The sequence below is a fragment of the Homalodisca vitripennis genome, chromosome 2, assembly GCF_021130785.1.
Source record: "Homalodisca vitripennis isolate AUS2020 chromosome 2, UT_GWSS_2.1, whole genome shotgun sequence".
NCBI lineage: Eukaryota > Metazoa > Arthropoda > Insecta > Hemiptera > Cicadellidae > Homalodisca > Homalodisca vitripennis.
In genome coordinates, this window is record NC_060208.1 from 202,780,994 (window position 1) to 202,791,585 (window position 10,592).

The 10,592-nt window shown below is 31.4% G+C and overlaps 1 protein-coding gene across 1 annotated transcript; it reads right to left on the reverse strand.

The window, feature by feature from the left end:
• Positions 1-2,082: 2,082 nt before the first annotated feature.
• On the reverse strand, positions 2,083-10,387 carry LOC124355969 (protein ALP1-like). The gene is made up of 3 exons (XM_046807118.1): positions 9,986-10,387; positions 8,180-8,986; positions 2,083-2,125 (listed from the first exon to the last, which is right to left on the reverse strand). Exons 1-3 carry the CDS (start codon positions 10,276-10,278, stop codon positions 2,083-2,085), a joined length of 1,143 nt encoding a protein of 380 aa, XP_046663074.1. The 5' UTR covers positions 10,279-10,387.
• Between the last annotated feature and the right edge of the window lie 205 nt (positions 10,388-10,592).

Genomic DNA, 10,592 nt, shown 5'->3' on the forward strand with positions numbered 1-10,592 from the left:
GCAGAGTATGCTGGAACAGTGAATATATTGTACCTTGTAGTGTTCATTAGGTCTTTGTTGAACGTATATGTAATGTAAAGATTGTATGTGGAGAGCTTATTCTCAATACTAGGCCCATTTCCTTAGGTTGATTTGAAAAGTGCTTAAGGTCACTACAATGTTCAGGTTGCAAGAGTATATTTGGGTCCCATAGCGTTATTTTAAGTATTCCTCAAACCTTTATCCCTCTCATTTTTGTAATTAGTTTTTTCCTCTAAATTTGTAAGATAATTAAAAATTTCAGTATTTCTTTTCGTACATTTTTTTATTTTATTGTTCAAATTATATTAATTAATTTAATACAAATAATTCTTTTTTAAGTGTCAAATTCTGAGCTCAGAAGGTTTGCTTTAAATAGAAAACAAAATAAATATTAAATAACTTTAATTTGTATTTGCATGTGAGAAGTTATTTTTTTTTATTTAAAGTAAATTTTGTTGAACCTTATTGTGTACTAAAAAGTTACTGGCGGCTTTACTTGTAGTTTTCAAAATCGAAGGGTGTCGCCTGCATAGTGAAAACATGTATTATGTTAAATGATGGAACCCTATGGTATATTTCAAACAGACGTAGACATTTTAGGTTCGTATTATTTCAGTAAGCACGGCTGAGAAATCGAAAATTCAAATTTTTTGTATGAAAAATATATACATACACCGTAAGTGTCAAAATCCTCATTTGGTTAAAATTTTGTTAAAAGCCTCAACTTCCGTCAGTTTTCGATGTCAAGGTATTTTTTAGTGTTCCTTAATTAAGAAAAATATATACCGGCTAAAACCAACTTCGATCATAAATGTGTCTACTTTCTTAGCTCTTTTAGCCTGTCTCGACGAATAAAATTTGTAAAACTTACTTAAGTACGAATAAAAAGCTACTGCGAACAAAATGAGTGAGTTCTAGCTGATTAGATTCACTTCAGATCTAATTAATGAACAAATTATATATATACGTTGGTATTCAAGAATTACTGGGGAAATTCGTCTTTTGAAATAAATAATGTACCGTGTAAAAATATTAGAAAATTTTACAACTTTAATATTAAATGCTGTTTAAAAAAAAAGCGGTTCATATATTAAAACTAGTATAAAAAGGTAACTCAGAGTAACAGCATATTCTCACTTATAGTTTCAGTTGTGTTTTAGAAAAAAATATCTTTTCTGTTTGAGCCAGCTTTTAATCTATTTATGCTATTTAAAAAAATAGCATTTGATAACAATACTAACAAAAATAGGTTGAATGCACATTTTAAAACTCATAGATACTTAAAAAAACATTTTACAGTAAAACCTTTAAAAATTACGTTTGAAAATCATGGCTTTCTGACGAGGTTCAAGAATAACCGTTTACCAATTTTTGGTCTGTGAGAGTACAGTATGCTTAATTTGGACAGTAAATTTAGTTTAGAAGCAGCCGGAGTTAGCCTCTAGGATTTCCTAAACTCTGAACACCTCTAGAAGTTTCCAACCTTGGAAAGCCTCTATTCTTGACCTTTGTGGACTCTTCCCGGTTTATACTTTTCGCTTTCTGGATTCGCTTCTGGCCTTTAAGAGGACTCGAATTATTTATAAATTTAAAATATATCTATGTGAATTATGGTACATAATAAGGTACTCGTACATTAATTCTTTTTACTGCAAACCGGAGGAACTAAAAATTCAATATTTTCCTCCCTGCTGATCTAAAGACTAATAAATAACTTGTCATATAAATGATTTTTGACAAAATCATATTTTAAAATATTAACTTTTTTTATATAAACACCTTTTTTGTCCTAAACCCTAGTATTGTGTATAATGACCAGCAGATTCATCTCAGATAATGACTACAGGTTTTTTTGTTCCTCCTTTTCGTGAATGGTTGCTTAATTGTTGCATAAATGCCGTCACAAACTGTCCTAGCAATCTGACTGAAAGGTCCCCCCTAAGCTCAGTGAACAGATATAAATGGATTTTTCATTCATTATTTACAGTTATATCCTCAGTAGACTGACATCTCGATAGAGTATCGTTCCTATGTAACCACTTATCTGTCGATACCCAGCTTTCACTCCTGTTTTATTTTCTCATTTCCCATTTGAATTCCATACCTACAACAAAAGTTTTTATACATCACAGGAATCATATGTAAAATATATATATATATATATATATATATATATATATATATATATATATATATTCACCCGGCATTAGAGAGATCCCGGGTTCGACTCCCGGTGGAGCAAGTACTTTTAGTGATTCAAATGTTTATTGAAATTAAATAAGGCTATTGCCTTTTATACAATTTAATGTATATATATATATATATATATAATATAAAAATGATTAGACTTCTCGTTATAACATTTTCCTTTAATATTTCGGAATTTTCCCGTTTTCAAAAAAGGTATAATAAAAAATAACACACAGAAAATCGGGAACAAAAGCAGTTAATGTGTTCCGTATAACTAGAAAATTTGCCTTTTAAAACCACAGTTACCGTAGTAATAAGTTGTTATGTCACTAGTTAAGTTTACTGGAAAATCAGGACAAATAATTTTTATCAATACTACGCGTCTTATTGTTTAAAAAATGATAATCTCAATTAATAAAGAAGCTTGAACTAGTTCAACACTGATTACTTATTAGATTTGTTTTCATAAATTTACTTGTGGTATATAGCCTAACCGTAGAGTGTAACTAGGTTTTTATCCTGAATGAATTGAACAAGAAAACTTTCAAAAAGGTCTTTAGAGAAAGAGAGTGTCAAGTTTAGCAAAGAAATTGGGAAAACTTGTGAAAGCGTATAAGTTTGAGCTATAAACGGTTATTACTTCAGAATTGTTCGACACACGTGGGAATATGGTCGGTTATGTATCTGGATGGAAGACAAAGCACAATCAACTTTCATATTTACTGGAGGGTCCTTGCACAATGAATACTTTTTTAATACAGTAAAATACAAAAAAACATAGTAAAGAAGCCTGTAGAAGACAGTGGTTAAATATAATTTATTTCCTTTTTTTATAATTATTTTAATTTAACGTTTCAAGTAACTAAAAGGTAATGTGTTTTTATTTATTATTACTAAAGTTTTGCTCGAACGAATGTAAAAATGTATGATATATTAGATATTTATTAATGTTAGTGCACAATTCAACATTACGGTTTTTATATTGAAGACGGTTTCAAGTGATGAAAAGGAAAAATCTTATTGCATTTTAACAGGTTAAATCTAAAAATACACGCTCCATAAGTGTACACTCTCGATTAGGATTTCCTGGAATCAATTAAAACATTATTGAATATTTATTAATTGTTTTTCCGGAATGCAATTACTTTAAAATTTTTAATAACGTAAACTATTTTCTTTGTTTGAAGTTTGATTGGGAAGAGGTTTATCCAGGCATTTGCCAACATTCAGTAAATAAATACATTCAGAAACACTACGTCTCGAGATCTACTATCTAATCTCTCTTTAAGGTAAACTAATATATGACTACAATTTAGGTTAAAGTAAACAAAAACATAACAGAGCGTTGGTGACACACCAAGTCTGGAACCATAACAGCCATTTATGCGTCTAATTCCATGCCCAATTACTCTAAAACATGCACTGAATAAAAACTGAACTACAAAATACAGGAAACAATAAGTCTGCACACACCGGCTAACCAAATAAAACTGATTGTGGAAAGGTGGTGAATTATATGGTGAACATAGTACATTCGTATTACACAAATAATACCATAAAATACGCTCTGCAAAACCTCACAACTAACTAATTATGTCATGTTTGTTAGTATATAAATTAGTCATATTAACATTTAACTATTCATCATCTATTATATTACTAGGAATCACCTTATCTTTGTATAAAAAAGGTAACTCAAAATTTAGCACAAGTGTATAATCTAAATTTTCCTAATAGACAAGCATTTTAACAGTTGTTTTACTGAACTGGGAGCCTAATCAGGCCACTTGCATTAACGTAACACAGTGCGAAGTAACTTGCTGGCGAAGTTACGCCCTCGACACAGAAGGGGCGGACAGTTTTCCCCTGCTAATGTCCCAGGCCTTTCCCTCTTACTCTTACCTGACGTGTTTTACCCGCTTAACTCAATATATCATGCGGTAAACCATTTATTATCTCAGTCTCTGGTAAAGTTTCATTTCTGGACATTATTGAAAATGTATTTGTCAGTTTTAAACCGATGGCCACAACATTCTTCTTTGATTAACCATTTTACTGATAGAACAAAACTAACTTTTTAAGATAGACTACAATCTTAGATTGTACATGTTCCAGTATAACTAGAGCATACACGTGTGGCTGTTTATTGCCAAACACATCGCCATGTAAAACGTAATATTTCTTGTTCTACATAAGGTGTTTAAACAATTACGTGCATTTTATTTCTCAAATAATGTATTGTAACTATGGGAGAAATTGTTTTCATGCTAAAAAAACCATCATGAAACTTATTTATGAAGATAGCATACTGAATGCAGACTTCGTGTCTGGTTTAGTAGCGTATTTAAGGTTTAGTAATAAAAATAAAGTAATAAAGTCAGCATGGGTACTCGACTATTTGGGATAACTAATTTAGATATAAAAATACCCTACATATTATTACAAGCTGTAAAAAGTCTACTTTTGTATTATTTAAGAATGTTTTAAACACTGATTTGTGATAGAAAAGCATTCATGTTGTAATCAACACAAAAATATACGTATGTGTTGCAAAATTAACTGTTCTTTCTACAGAGTATTATATAAATTTAAAGTAAGAAATTTAAGCAATGGTTTAATTGTGCCCAAATAATGATGGGTGTAAATAAAAATATAAAATATGCATTAAATTTATAAAAATGAAATTGTACTATATTAATTACAGTTTCAAGTAGTGATGTATTTAATATTATTTTATGAACTAGGGAAATCTATTTTTATAAATTAAGAAAATTACGTGGATTTTAATCATTCTCTTCCTACTAAAATTGTGTTTTATAATTAATTTTATAAAACACGTAACTCTCCCTTGTTATTCTTCAAGTGCATACAAATTCTTCAAGTATGCTGTACACGTTTTATATCGTTATATTAAACAGATTATTTAATATTGAACATTCCATTAAATGGTGCTTAAAATCCTACCACTCCATGTAAATAATGAAAAATGTTCTATTTTCCTGCCTTCAGAAACGGTGTCCCAGATCAAAAAAATGGTTTATATTAAATAAAGATTCCGTCCAAAAGCATCACCTAAAACGTCTTTCCACATATGAGCTTTAAGGTATATTTTTTGGTATTTCCGAGTTTTGTTGGTATTTCTGCCGTGCGTCCACGAAACATGCTATTCAGTTGCGAAATGTTAACTCAGTCGCTAACCTGTAATGTTGACGTGATCTTTGTTTCATGTTCAGTTCTATGTTGCAACTCAATGATATATTGCCTTTGTTGGCGTGTGCTGCCTTTGCGGCCATGTTGCCTCGTATTTCTGACGTTAATGAAGAGTTGCCTTGTTCTCGCGATCAAGGAAATATGTCAAAAAGTGTATAATTATATCTATTGTAATTTTCTCCGGACTGCATAATTTTCGTCTCGGAGTTGAGTTTGCCTTGTTTCTCGCGTTATATACATATAATTACACATTACACATGTATATTCAAACACGTCAATAACTGTAAACAATTTAAATCTCGATTAAAACACTTCCTAGTGTCTAGGGCATTTTACTCAGTTGACGAGTTGCGATGGGCCTCCGGGATAGTCTTTAGTAACATTTAAAAACCTATTTTTCTAATTCCCCTTCTGATATCCGGCTACAAGTATCACGTACCCAAAAATTAATTTTAATTTGTATTTATTATTTATCTATTATTTTTACTTATAATTAAATTGTGTTAGTTATTAGATTAGAAGGTTTATTTGTATATGACACTTGCAATACAGTTACCATTAATTGTTTCCGGCAATAAAGAATATTATTACTATTGCGCGCACCCACACAGGTTTTATAGGAATACGTCCTTCAATATGCAACTAATATTTGTTTTAAAACAGTCTTAAAATTTAGATTAAGGGTTTGATACTAGCTTTGCCTTTGATATCCGCATTACAGTAATGACCAAGCACTGGATACCTAATATTTTCTACAATGTACAGTTAAAAGTATATTTTTACTAACATTTTTAATTTTCTTATCTAGATACTTTCTTACTTTGTGGTGAGGAGAGGTTGCAGAAAAGTGTTCAATAAGAAGTGTTGTTTACTATCAGACGTACTCTCTGCTTTCAAAACTATGAATGTAAATAAATCGAAAATAGTTGTTAAATTAATTGAAAATTTGGTTATGATGTCATAAAACAATGTTTGCACAGAAAAGTTGGTGACATTCAACAGACTCTTTCAATTAATAATATGAGTTTGGTGTAATGCAATTTGAGAGACTGCGATGGGATTTGTAACGATTTTAAAGAAAAAGAGGGGAGTAGCTTAGAATTACAAAATATGCCAGGTAACATTGCAGACTTTTCTCTTCATAGGAATCAACACAATTTTGTGATCATTACTTATTTATAATATTAGCGTTGAGAAGTTGGGTTGAACAGTTTAATTTTATGTACAGCAATCACGATATTGGGTAACGTTTGAGTAGATGTGAACTGAAGAAAAAAATGTAGTGCTGCATGAAAATGCAATTTATTAATTAATTAATTTCCAGAGTCTGAAAATTAAGGAATGTCCACCAACGGAAACGTTTGAAAAAATTAATTCCAAGAAATCATATTATATGCAGAATTTTAAGTAAGTTTTACTTAAATATTTACCTTAGTTTTTCAATTTAAAGTAATATTTCTATAAACATTTATTTATGTAGGAAATATGGTTTAAAGCTTATTTTGGCCTATTAAAACATCCATTCCATTCTTTTCAGAATTATTAGTGATAATTCATACAATCAGTATATTTAAATTCATGAAAAGTTTTAGAAAAACATAAATGAAAACAATCACATAGTACAAGTCTATATTTCGTTACTTAATATTATAGTTACTGTTCATTCATATTTAGAGTTAGGCCCGGCCTCCACTTGCGATTTGTTGTCGCGCGATTGTTTAGTCGCAAAAATAGAACCTATTGTTTTAAATGCAGGCGCATCCACATGCGACAGAAATGCGACTGCGATTTAAAAAACGCAACTGGACCTATTTTGACCGCGACGCGACTGTCGCGGAAATAAAATGAGTCACACGGACAGGCATCGACATGCATCCCACTGGCGATTATTTAGTCGCATTTTTGACTGAGTACTGTCGAGCGGTGGCTGTTTGTTAACTAAATAAATATGTCTGACAGTGAAACCTCTACTAGTAAATTAGTATTATCAGTCATTGATACTGATTTGCTAATTAGTGAAGTAGAAAAGAGACCGGCTCTTTATAATAAACAATTAAAAGAGTACAGTGACCGAAATATAAAAGAAAAACTGTGGACTGAAGTGTGTGGTAAAGTGATAGAAAACTGGAATGACCTTACATCAAAAGAAAAGAAACATAAAGGTGAGTGATTTAAATATGATAGCATTAATTGGCTAAAAATACCACCTACAGGATATCTAAAAAAATGTAGCCTACACTAACTTATAATTTATATCTTATCGGATTCATTGCAGTTCTATATGTTCCCGATTATCAATTTATTTTCGTCTTTGATATTGTATTATCTTATAAATCTATTATATTATCGTCTATTAAAATATTGTATGCTTTTTTAATTTATTCCCAACAGTTTTGTTTATTTTTTATTATTATTTCACAAGAAACATTTTTTCAATATTTCATTTTAATAGGGTCTACCTAATAGGTTTCTGTAAATAAAACATCGTTCATAGTTTTATTAGCAATTTATTTAAACCAAAATGTAGTTTTGGCTAACAAGATATGGTTGTATAAATGATTAATAATGAAATTATTAAACTTTAGTTACTCTTAAACATGTATTAAACAATTTTTTAAACAGAGGTTTCTTCTGTAAATCACTTCCATGTATTATTATGCCAACTTCTTCTTATTGATTTAAACATGGTCGTATTGCCAAGGTAATGAGCCTTGAGGTGAAATGAAGTAATCTGCCAAGTAGTCTCTTGCTTCGATACCTGAAGAGGTACCCCGTACACCGACTTGTTTGTATACATACCAGCGGACACTCATAGCATTCATCTTCAACTCGAATACCATCTTTTCTTCTTACAAAGTTGTTGAGAACGCAGGATGATTTAATAATGTCATCCGCTAAGTTCGTTTGGACATTCAATGGCCGATGGAAAATTCGCCATTTGTTGGCTAAAATACCAAACGTGCATTCCACCATTCTTCGAGCACGGCACATTCTGTAGTTGTATACTCTTTGTTTCATGGATAAATTCTTCCTGGGATAAGGCCTCACTATATTTCTTGATGTAGCAAATGCTTCATCTCCAACTATAACAAATGGCATAGGTTTTCCATTTTCGTCATTAGGAAGAGTTTGAGCTTGAGGGATGTTCAGTTTGCCATCAATCAACTTTGCACCTAGTGCGGAGTTTTTCAGAATATTTGAATCACTGTTACTACCGTAAGATCCTACATCGATTGCTGTAAAACAATAGTCTGCGTCTACTACAGCAAGTAACACAATCGAAAAGTAATTTTTATAATTGTAAAAAAGAGATCCAGAGTGATTTGGCTTCTGAATTCTTATATGTTTGCCGTCAATGGCACCAATGCAATTTGGGAAGTTCGTTCGCAAGTAAAATTGTTTTGCTATCTCCTTCCAATCTTCCTCTGATTTGGTAGGCATGTGTATTGGTTGTAAACATGTCCACAATTTTGAGCAAGTATCTTTAATGATGTGACCAATTGTGCTGGCACCCAATAAATATTCAAAGTGTAACGAAATGAAGCTGTTCCCAGTGGCAAGGTACCTGAAAATAATAAATTCTGAAAATAAGGAGGTACTATATCAAAAGTGTTTATGATGAAGTTATGGCATAGGTTTTACATTTGAAATCAATAAAATATAATTTTTAATTATTCTAGGGGGGTTAATACTAAATTTGTATTCCAGGTACAGACGTTCAAAAAAAGTGGAAGAATTTTAAAGGACTGCTTTTTGAGGGAAATTGCAGCACAACGAAAAACCACATCAGGCCAAGGAGCAACAAAAAGAAGAAAGTATATCCATTTTGATGCGTTGCTGTTTTTGGTTCCCTTTGTAAAAGGAAGAGAAACTATTAGTAATATCTCCCTCAATGAAACGGATGGATATGAACCAGAGCAACCACATGATACATCTGATGACATTCAAGAAGGTAATTCTACTGCAAGATGCTCACTTGGCATTAATGCACAGACCGAGCGTGAAAGGCGTAAAAATAGTAAGAAACAAAATGCAAACTCATATGAGACATCTTTTATTGAACATTTTGAAAGCAAGACAAAGTGACGAGGGTAATGAAGATAAACACTTCGCTTTAATGTTTGGTTCCAATGTTAGGAAAATTAAATGAAGAGCAAAAGCATTATGCTAAGATAGAAATTTTAAACGTCATGAGGCAAGCTCGAAACATTAATCCACGCCCTGGTTACATCAGCTCTTCCCAACATACACAACAGCCACAGCATAGCCATTCTGCTTACGGACATAATTCTAACCAACCTGTGTATCCACAAAATACTGGGCCAATGCAGAATTTTTACAACGATTTTGCAGGAAGTGTTTTGTCATCACCCTCTGCAAGTGGAAGTGATCTTTTTGATTTATCGTAACTCTTTTAATGGGTAAACTACTAACCCTTAGTTATTCCTATAACATTTGATTTTTATTAATTTGTACTTGTGTTTTTTAAAATGTTTTGATTTAATAAAGAGTTTTTAATAGATAAACAAATAAGATAATTTGATTTTCTGTAATTATTACTCACCTCAAAGTCACTGATAGACGTTCTTCTGGTGGTATAGACAATCTCCATTTTGTGTTTTTATATGTAATTGATGGACCAATTATTCTCAAAAGTTCATCAAAACTATTTTTCGTCATTCGGTAATACTGAAAGAATTTTATAGGATGTTCACTCAAATCTTCAAATAACTTGTGAAACTGCTCTTTTAGTAATCGCTGACTTGTTATTGGGTGAACCCAGTAATTATGTTTTCGCCGTTTACGTCTAGCACGAAGTAAAAGCGCGATCACAACACTTGCTTCGATGTCATCCATGATCAAAATCTACAACGATTCTGTCGCAAGTGGATGCACCTCAATTAAGTTTTGCGACTGCGACAAAACAATCGCGCGACAACAAATCGCAAGTGGAGGCCGGGCCTTATACAGATGGTTTTATCCAATTTCTACAAACTAAACATTTAAACTATTATTTTAATGAGATATAGTTCTAAAATTGTAATTATAGGTGCCAAAACTAATTACCACTCTTACTTATTATCTTTTGTATCATATTAATTTTCAAATTCGCAATCTTGTAACGGTTTATATTTTCAGAATAAACTCGATAGTATCTGTAGCATATTATA